Source organism: Plectropomus leopardus, chromosome 2 (genome assembly GCF_008729295.1).
Source record: "Plectropomus leopardus isolate mb chromosome 2, YSFRI_Pleo_2.0, whole genome shotgun sequence".
Taxonomy (NCBI): domain Eukaryota; kingdom Metazoa; phylum Chordata; class Actinopteri; order Perciformes; family Serranidae; genus Plectropomus; species Plectropomus leopardus.
In genome coordinates, this window is record NC_056464.1 from 39,193,846 (window position 1) to 39,206,026 (window position 12,181).

A 12,181-nucleotide genomic window follows, 5' to 3' on the forward strand; every position below is an offset into this window, starting at 1 on the left:
GCACCTGTTTGAAAAAAAAAAGAACAGGTAACTTATTTACATTTCCCTACTAGTCAGAAACACAAGATATCTGACACCACATCTCTCTGGTGCTCCACTTTCTCTCCTCCTCCACCCGGGGGAAGTTTAAAAGGCCACGCGACACCTGAGACACCTCACTGTGGTCTGACATCTTACACTCACCTGGTCACCTCTTTTTGCATTCGCCCAGTCCTTCTCTGCTCAGCTTGTTCCCTGCAAGTCTTGTCTCCTCTTTTAAACCTGCATTTCATTTTTCTCTTCCCAGTCACTTTTTCTTTTACCTGTCTGTTTTCATTTCACCTGTCTCATCTGCTTCCTTTGAACCCAAATATTCATTCCTCTCTCCGTTTTTTGTCTCACCACTGCTCTCATCCCACCACCTTTGTCTCCACCATGAGTCTGAGTCGCACCAAGAGAATCAGCTCCAGTAACTCCGTCCGGACCAGCAGCGGGTCCAGGAGGCTGAGCGGTTTCGGTCCAGTTCAGGGAGGTTTCAGTGGCATCTCCCTGAGCAGCAGCTCTCTCTACACCAGCACCAACGGGCACCACCACGGCCTCGGGGCCCCGCTGGCCTCCCTGTCGGTCAACAAGAGCCTGCTGGCCCCCCTCAACCTGGAGATCGACCCCAACCTGTCCATGTGCCGAGCCCACGAGAAGGAGCAGATCAAGAGCCTCAACAACCGCTTTGCAACCTTCATCGATAAGGTAAAAACACAAGGCCTCAAACAGCTAGTCAATTAATCAGTAAATCATTAATAGAGAGTAATATTACTTCTACTTTGAGTATTTCCATTTTCTACTAGCCAGCTTTATGCTTTTACCCAAGTTTAAAACAATATTTATTGATTTTACAAAAGATTAAGATCAAATTTCATTGACCCCTTGCTGCAATTCATAGATTATCTAGCACTATATAAAGTTGTCACAGTCAGAAAAATCAGATGATTTTCTGAGTTTCATTGTAGATTAAATACATCAGGATGTTCCCTTGTTGTTGTTAAAATTGCAATTTTCCCACATTTTATACACCAAATAATAATTTGATCTGGTTCTGCTTTAGCTTAGAAAATGAATAAATTGGACTTGCTTTTTTAAAAAAGTTAAAGTAAATCTATATAATTAGGTAAAGAAGAAATAGTCTTTTCCTTATTGACAAAAAGTTGAATTCATGAGCAATAAAATACATTCTTGCTCAGCTTCAATCAAGAGTGTTGCTGCTGCAGCTTTTCTTAGTCTGGTACAACCTTATGGTAGATAACTGTAAATAGATATTGATATTTAGTTGACAGTTTTATGACTTTACCACTCCTATCTCACACTGTCACTCTATGTTTTTAGCATTTGCTATCATCCCTGACTGCTGCTTGTTGTGACAACTGCCAATTTCCTAAACTTGCACAAACTTACCTTAAAATGACCCTCCAATGTCTGCTGTTTATTTGCATTTGATGTGATTTATAAAATATGTTCAACATGCCCAAAAATGGTGAAAAAAAAGAAAAAAAGGAAACATTTTTCACTTCAAATAGCATCTTTGGCTAACATTGTAAACAATATTTGTACAAGTGATCACACTGTCTGTTATCATTTAAGAAATGATGATGAAAACATATTTATAGCTGCTTTAAGGACTCAAGCTAACCATACTGACCTTCACAAGGTCAAAATAACAACCTCGGTGGGTGAGTGCCTGCAGACATCAGGCTTGTAGTCAAAGAGTAAAATTGTGGGTGTTAAATGTGGAAGTGAATCTGTAGTCATGTTATCGAGGCTCCTGAAGAACACACATTTCCCACAGAAGGAGTGAGCAGCTCTGTGATAAAGCCAGACATTGATACCGTACTTAGGGAACATCTCCGCTTTCTCACGGAGTCGGTAACACACTCTCACAATGGAGCCATTGTTGGCTTCTCACATCAGCGGAGATACACTTCAGGTAGACAGAGACAGAGTGCTGGACAGTCGTCCAAATATACAAATGTACAAAACTAACTTTAAAAAAAAAAAATTTGGAGAGCTTATTTTATTTTATTTCATTTCATTTAAATGTACCACAAAGACGTCCAATACTACCTACGTGATGCATGTATCTGCAAGATTATAGCCAATTAAAAAAAAAAAAAAGGATTAAACTTTACTGATCATTATTCATGTGAAAATTCAAACAGGCTGAGAGGTAAGAAAACAAGTAAGTATTTGCATTTAGAAGAAATTAAAGACATTAAAGAGAAAACATTTAAAAGCTGCCAAATATAAAAGTAAATCATGAAAATATTTGTATGAAAGCAGTCAAGTAGTCCAATATAAATACATTATTCTCAATAATGTTCTAGTATATAGTATTATTCATAATCTATGCACTGTATGCAAGATTACATAATTATGAAAACAAAATTGCTAAAAATGATATAAAGATATTACTAATACAAGTAGTAATAGATGATTATTGTTTACTGAAATCAGTAGTATAATAGAATATAAAATAACATAGTGTTATAAGAGATATAAATGATGAAATCACCTTGTAATATATTTTTAGAAAATATATTTTTGACCTGATTTTAACTGCTCTCTATCTAAAATGCCTGTAATGTCTTATTTTACCATGAAATTACAGCCAAAGTGCAAAGCAGATTGAAATTCTTCTTAAATTTGATGCTCATTATCTACATATTTCAGCGTGCCAAAGTCTTTGGAAGATTTTAAAGGTAGAGAAATATGTGTTTCAAAAAGGTATATATAATATTTGGGGTGAAAGTTAACCTTCAAATCATTATTAGTGTTCCAAGACAAAATACTGTGAAAACATTTGAAATCTTGTCTCTATCCGTCTATAAATGAGACGTTTGTTGTGACGTCCCATCTAGGTGATTCACAAAAGAATCCTTGTTTGCTCTTTTCGGGGTGGAAGGAGCTCTGAGCTGCAGGAGAGACGATCCGACTACAACCTGGACTCTTCTGGGACAGTTTATAGATATTAACTTAAACATGGAACCGGTTACATGCAGCTGCATTTGGGCAATAACTGATTACATTTTGGACATTTAGGCAGAAAGACCCCTTCTTCGAGTCATCAGAGCAGCTACAAGACAAAGTCGAGTCAACTGACTAATAAACAAACCCTGCGATTACTGGTGTAATCCAACCCGACTGATCCCAGCAGCACTGAAACATTAAAGAGCTGCTCCCCCTCATGCAGAGAAGTAATCAGTCTGATGCAACAAGAAGACAAAGTTTATTTGTTGCAGGATGATAACCCAGTTTAAATCTGAATGATGGTCACATACTGATAAATGTTATTTGTTCATACCAATTGTTTCAGACATGAACATCAACAGATGATTCAAAAAACAAAGATTAAAAGCCTTAAAAAGAGCCAAAAATTTTGTGAATGCATCCTGGATTTAAAGAGCCATTAACCTGAATCAGTGGGTCACTCTGGATATTTAAGCTATCTGTCCTGTTTCCGTCCCATTGAGTCGTTGTGTTGTAACCTGATAAATCAGGTCAGGCATGGTGGGGTTGTGTCTCAGAGGGAGATTATTCTGCCCTGAACAGAGCGCGGGCTTTGTGTCGGAGGGATGAGGTATAATGGGTGGTGGATATACCCGGCCGCAGGCAGGAAACACGAGCCGTGCAGCTACAGTCAGGTGTTGATGTTGAGATCGAGCTGCTTATCTGTTGGAATGATGCAGTTGCTTTAACCTCTGAGGAAGGACGTTGTTCTTTGGCTGCAACTACAGCTCAACCACCAGAAGAAACTGTTGGCACTGTTCGTTTCTGAAAAACACAAATGTGTACCATTTGCATGTTGATTTATATCTATAATCAACCTCTCTAAAGTGATGAAGTATGTGAGCTGACTCTTCATTGTGAGGTGGAGGAGATGGTGGGTGGGGTGACACCAAGCAGCAGAACACTGTTCAAGACCAACAAGCAAGAAAGCCAGTTAAAATTTATTGACTTCGTGTTTCGTGTTCGTAGTGTTTTTGTGCCTTAACCTAACTACAGGCTAACCACAGTATTGTTCAAATGTAAAGTTTCAATGTGTTCACACCATAATAATATACAAATATACATCTCTGTGGTTTGCAGAAATAATAATAATAATAACTCTATTATATAGTATATTTAAAAACAGCATTTGCAAAGAGCTTTGACAAAGAAAGCAAGACAGAAGCAGTAAACCCCAGAGACAAAAAAAGGTAGAATTAAATGAAAGATTAGAGTCAGAAACGTGTACGAGTAAAAACATAAGTTAAAAGAAAAATATAAAAGATAAAATTAAGAGACAAATTAGAAATAGGCGTGTACAATGGCAACATTGTTTTCTGGTAATTGGGTTGGCAACTACTAACCAATATTTTAATTATATGTTTTATATAATCTACTGCAGTCAGGACCAGTGCATGCATTTCTGCTGCTCTAGGCAAAAACATATATATATATATTTTCCCATTTTCCATACAAGCAAAAACACACAAAGACCAATATAACATACACATGAAGTAAAAAAAAACAACGAATGCTGATACAGCTGACACATAACATAGTAAATAGTGTAGTGCAACAGTTATGTCTTCAAGAATCAGCAATATCAAAGCGTGCCTGACACATCATGCATGCATTTTGCAAATCCACATACAAGTAAGGCACCAAATAGATCTGCAGATTAACTTCAATAACCGGTTTCTAAGTTCGAGGTAGATTTGGGGACAGTTTAGTACATGCTCTGGTGCTGCTGCCTCTATCTGCTGCCTCTGCAGTGGCGTAGGTTGTGCTAATGTTAGCGCCCTTTCTATTTATATATTGCAACAACGAATCCCTTCATAGATTGATTCATTGAATGAGTTCATAAAATGTTGTTACAGGTTAGTACAGCAGTGAAATAAAGTAACAAGCAAAAAGAGAAACTGTTTATCAGACAAGCTGAAATAACTTGAAGCTAAACAGACATCATGCAAGTGGACACATTTAGCTGAATTTAATAAAATATGGCTATTTGATCAGAAACAAATCTCTTGGTCAGAAGATGCATTTAGTGTCACCTCCATCCCTCAGGTTCGTTACCTGGAGCAGCACAACAAGATGCTGGTGACCAAACTGGACGTGATGCAGGGCCAGGTGGTGTGCCGGTCCAACGTGGAGCCCCTGTTCGAGGCCTACATGGCGGGTCTGAGGCGCCAGATGGACCTGGTCAATAATGACAAGACCAAACTGGACGGGGAGCTGAGGAACATGCAGAGCCTGGTGGAGGACTACAAACACAAGTTAGTTATGTCACTGTGAGCTCTGCAATATCTGTAGTTTCTGTAATATCTCAGTATATGTTCTTTAATTTGTGTGGCGTTTCTGTTTCAGATACGAGGAAGAGATTAACAAGAGAAACAACCTGGAGAACGACTTTGTCATCCTGAAAAAGGTCAGCATGCACACATGCATTCATACATGCAAACATCACAGGTGTGGTGAGTAAGATGAACCACTCTATTGTCCTTTTAGTCTCTCATCTCCTTCTTCCCACGTGCATCAAAATCTATAAATGCTTTTAATGTCAGCGTCTGGCTGCTGAGAACAGCAGCCAGAGTTCATGTAAGACACTCTGGAAATTAACCCATTCAGGACTAAAAGGTCAGGCAATCCTCAATAGTCTAACCTATTTGGTTATTTTTTGCCATGTCCTGACTTTCTAACTATTGTATTGATTGCCATGAAATCTGGTACACTACTATTCGCTACACAACTAAATTTCAGTGGAATAATGTAATGATTGTATTAATACTTTGTTACAGTACTTCAGTTTTCTTTTTTGAGAGTATCTCTACTTTGCTTGAGTTTTTATATTCAAGTAAGAACAGATATATACTAAATTTACCAATTAAAATGCATACCTTTACTACGCTACATTTTCCTTCCAAAAATGTATTCCTCCATTACATTTCTCAAAACCCTTAGGGACTGTTTGGCACTTTTCATTCATCATTTTTTGACAGTTTTGGCTGTGTTCATGCATATGGCATAAATTACATTTCACTGCATTGTTGTGCACTGTCCCTGCCTAAATATAATTACATTAAAATCAAATTCAGTATTCTTCTCAGAGCAGTTGAGTGACAACTACTGGATGGATTGTCATGAAATTTTGTACGGACATTTATGGTTCTCAGGAGATGAATCCTCCTGTGGTTTTGAATGAAGGTTTTCTTAACTATTGGATGAATTGCTGTGAGTTTCCCCTCAGGATGAACTGTAATACCTTTGGTGATCTTGTGACTTTATAGCACCATTAATCTCCGTGTGGTGTTTGTTTCTGTGCTCAGGATGTAGACTCAGCCTATCTCGTGAAGGCCGACCTGGAGGATAAAGTGGGATCTCTGACTGATGAAATCAACTTCCTGCGCAACGTCTATGAGGAGGTATTGAAACTTTTTAATGCTTTAAATCATTGAGGCTGTGAAAAGGTTTCAGATTTATCAAAACATTTTCGTCATCTTCCTGTATTTTTTATCTGCAGTCTACAGTTATTTCCCTACAACTGTCACATTTTCCTTGGTTCATTGTTCTGCCTTCGTCTCACGACTCACTGGAGACAAAACTTCAAACGTGAACTGCTATGAACTGTTTTTTATATCCGCTGGTATATTTTTATATACCAGCGGAATTTTTTTTCCTTTGTTGTTGTTGTTGCTACTTAGCATCAGATTTCGTGCAAAAAAAACATCACCTAAACACAGGAGAAATGATTCATACTATCCAGTTAAAGATGCTCTGCAGCTTCACAGAAACATGCCTGGACATGTAATCTGGTGATGAGCTGAAAGGGTTAATTCTAATTTTAACATTATGATGACATGAGACCTAAAAATCAAGATTTATTGTTTTAATAAATTCTAGCATGTTGTAAAATTGATTAAAATGTTTAAACTTTTTCTGTTTCATTCATTTGAAACATTTTGTGTTGTCTAACTGATGAGGCCTCTTTTAACCACTTTGGTTTTTGTTATGCTTCTGAGGAAAGCTTGTATGATTGGTTGATTAATTGACTGACAGAAAAGTAATAATTATTAATTAATCATTCAGCTAATTTTTCAGACATTCGATGATTCCAGGTTCTTGCTTTTTCATGTTTTAGATTGAAGTACACAAAATATTGTTGGGTTTTGCACTGTTGATTGTTAAAAACAAAATAAATAAAGAATTGGAAGCATTACCTTGGAGTAAGAACAGTTAGAAAATTATTGGTAGATTAATTGATAAACAAAATTACCTGGAATTTGGGAGAGAAAAACGAAAAAGAAAGTTTAAAAAAAAATGGAAAAAGTGCTTAAAATGTAATTCTGTAAAATTATTTGAAATAAATGTAAATATAATTTTTTCTTTGCTTTCATTTTTTTCTAAATCTTTTAATTTCTTGCAATTTGGGATTCATGTCTTACCAAGTGGCATGTTGTTTTTTTCCATATATTTTTAAGAATTCATACCAGCTAGGGTCCAAGGGTTAAAAAAGTAACTTATTTAAACATATTTGATCTTATATATACAAAATAGAATTTATATTATCCCTTGTTAACATTCAGGATGGTATATTTTGTGTGTGACTTCTGTTTTTTTTTTTTCCTGCACCAGGAGCTGCGTGAGCTGCAGGCCAGCATCAAAGACACCTCGGTGGTGGTGCAGATGGACAACAGTCGCAGCCTGAACATGGAGCAGATCATAGCCGAGGTGAAAGCTCAGTACGAGGAGATCGCAGCCCGCAGCCGAGAGGAGGCCGAGGCCTGGTACAGGAGCAAAGTAAGGACACAGGACTCATTAACAATGCTACACAGAATACAGTGGTCATTATAATCTCTGATATCAGCCTACTGTGTTCTGCTACAGAGATTTTATACATCGACCCACTGAACTCACATCTCTTAACCAAAGAGGTGAAAATTTGTTAGGAAATACTAAAGTAAAATATCTCAAATTTGCACTTAAGTCAAGAGGTTGAGTAAATGCTGGCCACTTTTCACTATTCAAAAGCATTCATTTTACATTCATTCACAGTATATAGTCACTGTATTATTGCAAATGAGTTCACATAGTGTCAGATATCTGGTATACTACAGTTTAGCTCTTCCAAAGGTTTTCCTTTTCTAACATTAAGTTTAGAAACTGCATGATATAAAAGACAATAAGAAATAACATTAATAAGGAGTAAATTGTAGTATTATAGAACAACACAGATTACAATATAGTTCGCACTCCTCTTTATCCCATAGTTAGCTTAGCTCTGATCTTAAAGGTTTATTGTACTCAGTCTCTCTGTTTTTAGGTTTTAACACTTAAAGCATCAGTTCAGTTTACAAAAACACACATTTTCTCTCTTTAAGATAGATCAAAACATACCCCCCTCTCCCTGTCTTTCACATCAGTCTGATTCTCATAAACTATGATGTAAAGATGATAACATATATCTCTTTTGTGTAGCACCTTTCATTTTCAGCGTTTTGTACCAAAAGACAAGGCTGTGACATAATGTTGACCACTCTCTGTCTGCAGTGCGACCAAATGTCGTGTCAGGCGAGTCAGTATGGAGACGAGCTCCGCATCGTGAAGGGGGAGGTGGCTGAGGTCAACCGACTCATCAGCCGGCTACAGAGCGAGATCGAGGCTGTCAAAGCTCAGGTACACCTACCGCAGATATGCAGTTATTTTTTGGTAGTTTTAAGAGCAGCATGGATGATGTGTCGCCTGTCTTTCACCTCAGCGTGGCAGCCTGGAGAACCAGCTGGCTGAGGCAGAGGAGCGTGGAGAGCTGGCTGTGAAAGAGGCCAAAGCCCGGACCAGAGACCTGGAGGACGCCCTGCAGAGGGCCAAACAAGACATGGCCAGACAGCTCCGAGAGTACCAGGTGAGTGACAGAGACACGCACACACACACACACACACACGCGTGCGCACAAATTGTGCAATGTCAGTGCAACATACAAGTTATGGAGCAAAAAAAGACTTCAGGTAGTAGTGAGGTTTTTAGGATTTTAGGACATTTTTAGGATTTAAGACATGTAATGTTTTAGGATGTTTCGATAAGGACATTTCTAGCATTTTAGGACATTTTTGGCTTTTAGTACATTTCTATGATTTTAGAATGTTTCTGTGATTTTAGGGTATTTCTCAGATTCTAGGTTGTTTCTATTATTTTAGGACATGTCTCTGATTTAAGCATGTTTTAGGAATTTAGGCCATTTTGTTAGGACTTTAGGACACATCTCAGATTATAGAACATTTCTTGAATTTTTTAGGACATTTCAAGGATTTTAAGACATTTGTAGGATTTTAGGAGGTTTCCAGGATTTTAGGACATTAGAGGCTTAGCTTGGACTTCTGATCCTCCACTGGCACTTTTTTTGACTAGCAAGCTTTATGTCATGCTGTTTTATGCACTTTGGCACCTTATATATACTAAAAGGACAAGTAATGGCAGTTACACATGCTGTGTGTCATGTTGGTCTGGGCTCATTTGTATATCACATGTGCCAAAAGACTTCTGCTAAGGATACACCTGTACATCTGTCCTCAAAGCTCCTTCAAAAAGCCTACTCTATATTTGAGATAATTTTAAGAAAATTGAGACATCCTCCAAAATGGCTCACTGAGATCAAGTTCCAGGTCACACGCAGGGGGGTCAAGGAAAGAGGAGACGAGAGGGCAAAAAAATGAGAAATGAGAAAAGCCCTAAGATTCATGTTTTTTCTTGCCTGCAGGACCTAATGAACCTGAAACTGGCTCTGGACATTGAGATTGCCACCTACAGGAAGCTGCTGGAGGGAGAGGAGGACAGGTAAGACGGGAGGACGAGAAGAGGAAGTGTGTCTGTGTGTCTCCTTCGGCATAACTTACCAACACAACCTCTCTGTCTCTCCTCCCTCTGCAGACTTGGTCAGGAATCCATCCTCAACATCCAGGCCGTCTCCAGCTACAGTGAGTAACCACCTCCTCCAGAGAAGCAACCTCGATAGTTTTTAAGAAGCAGCTCAAGACCTATTTCTATGCACTTGCTTTTAACTAGCCCCACCGTCTAATTATTTTTTTTTATCACATATTATGGTTTTATTTTCTTAAAAATGTGTTTTATCCTTTTTTCTGTTTTTTATTGTTTTGACTTTTCTTGTTTAATATCTCTTTTACATATTTATTTATTTGATTTGTTTTCCATTGCTGACCTGTTCTGCAACTTATTGCCAGACCTGGTATCCATGTGCTGTATAATGAGTTTATTTTATTTTTAGGTTTATATGTATATATGTGGGTTTATGTATATATGTAAGTATGTGTGTGTATGTATGTGAGTATATATGCATTTATATACATGTATCTCATGCAATGTTAGGTTTAAATCTTAGCACTCTTGCATGTAAAGCACTTTGAGCTGAATTTTATGAATGAAAGATGCTTTACAAATAAATATTATTATTATTCATTATGGTTTTTATCTAGCTGTGAGGATTGTAGACTGCAACCAGCTGGAAGTCCCTCAGTGTTCATTGTTCAGGAGGTTTTTATCAGGAGCTGAGAGGTCTTTTTCTCTCCAAAACAAACAGACCAGCTGATTAAAACCAGTAAAAACACAGTAAATACAGCAGTTTCACGTTATAAATCAATACTTTTCTGATGATCTCGCGATGTAGGGGCCTCTAATACCGTGGCCGACGCAAAGCCAATATTTTCTTTTGTCCGTTCTGGGCTACTGTAGAAACGTGGTGGTGCAACACAGTAATCTCAATATATGAGAATCCACTTCCTATGCAGATATAGACAGCTCATAAAGAAATACTACAGCTCTAATTTTCAGTCGATTATACACTGAAACAAAATTATTACATTATATTTCATCTCTGCAAATATAGCCGTTTAAATCGTACACACTGGACCTTTTTGTTTTAGACTATTTTGGGGGTGTCACAGTAGTGTGGTGATGTAAGACGCGTAACTACAGTGTCTCTGCCTCAAATCCGACTGTAGACTTTTGTTACTTTAGCTGCTTTTAATAATAACCAGAATTGGTGTTGAATCAATAATTCTGGTGCTGGTATTGCTTTGTTTATGAAATTTCATGGTACCCCTACAGTTTTTAGGTTTAGTTCACTGTCCTGTTTTTTTCTCCTTTCTCTTTGTCTCTCTCCAGGTACCAAAAGTACTAATGGGTACCACAGTAACAGCAGCTCTCCTGCTCCAAAACTGCTGATAAAGACAACTGAGACCAGAGACAGCAGCAGATACAGTACTCACTGAGAGGACACGCACAACATGCATGAAGTGGTGGAAGTAAACGAAACATATTTACTCAAGTACTGCACTTAAGTACAAATTTGAGTCTTTCAGAATCAGAATCAGAATAAGAATCCGGTTTTATTGTCATTGTACATTTACACATACAAGGAATTTGACTTGGTGTTTTGGTAAGAAATAATTAACATAAAGGAAGAATAAAAATATTGAATTTAAATAGTATAAGACATAAAAAAAAATATAGAAGCAATTAAAAAATTAATGGAAAACAGAATTTAAAGAACACAAAATGTAACGACAAAAGGTGCAATGGAGGAGGAACAGATGTGCAAGTTGGTTTTACAGCACAAATATCTACAGTACATTTCCTTTTCAGGCTCTGTTATACTTCTACTACTTTACATCTCAGAGGGAAATATTATACTTTTTACTGCACTTCTGTAGCTTTAGTTACTTTTCAGATTTGCAGCATTAGTATAAAATAAAATGTTTTGTTTTAAATTAAACTACCCAAAAGTTTTTTCAAGTAAAGCTGAAATAAGTTAATTAGTCAATTAGTTGATCAACAAATAATTAACTGTTTTGATGGTTGATGTTATTAAGTTAGCTATGCATTATTCTTATTAAAAACAACAACAACACTTTGTTTCCAGCTTCACAAATGTGCAGATTTGCTACTTTTCCCTTTAACCCCTTGAAACTTGAAATTGGCTTGATTTCTTTCAAAAACATGTAAAAAAAGGCCAGAAGCAACTTTAAAAAATTAACAAAAAATTAGAACAAATATGAATAAAAAGTTACAAGAAAATTACCTGAAATTAGCCAAGCAAAAATAAAAACATAAGTAAAAGAACCAAAACAGGAAATGACCTAAAAAAAGGTGCTAAAAT

At 37.1% G+C, this 12,181-nt stretch overlaps 1 protein-coding gene across 1 annotated transcript; it reads left to right on the forward strand.

Annotated features, from left to right (window-relative positions):
* Positions 1–3: 3 nt before the first annotated feature.
* On the forward strand, positions 4–11,300 carry si:dkey-222f2.1 (intermediate filament protein ON3). The gene is made up of 10 exons (XM_042510695.1): positions 4–726; positions 5,083–5,291; positions 5,383–5,443; positions 6,342–6,437; positions 7,648–7,812; positions 8,563–8,688; positions 8,771–8,914; positions 9,767–9,843; positions 9,937–9,983; positions 11,188–11,300. The coding sequence occupies exons 1-10, from the start codon at positions 415–417 to the stop codon at positions 11,292–11,294; spliced, it is 1,344 nt and encodes a 447-aa protein (XP_042366629.1). The 5' UTR covers positions 4–414; the 3' UTR covers positions 11,295–11,300.
* The last annotated feature ends 881 nt before the right edge of the window (positions 11,301–12,181 follow it).

Coding starts and splice junctions, on each gene's coding strand:
- si:dkey-222f2.1 (XM_042510695.1), top strand. CDS start 415: ATGAGTCTGAGTCGCACCAAGAGAATCAGCTCCAGTAACTCCGTCCGG. Junction 5,292..5,382: donor GTGGAGGACTACAAACACAA/GTTAGTTATGTC, acceptor TTTCTGTTTCAG/ATACGAGGAAGAGATTAACA. Junction 8,689..8,770: donor TCGAGGCTGTCAAAGCTCAG/GTACACCTACCG, acceptor CTTTCACCTCAG/CGTGGCAGCCTGGAGAACCA.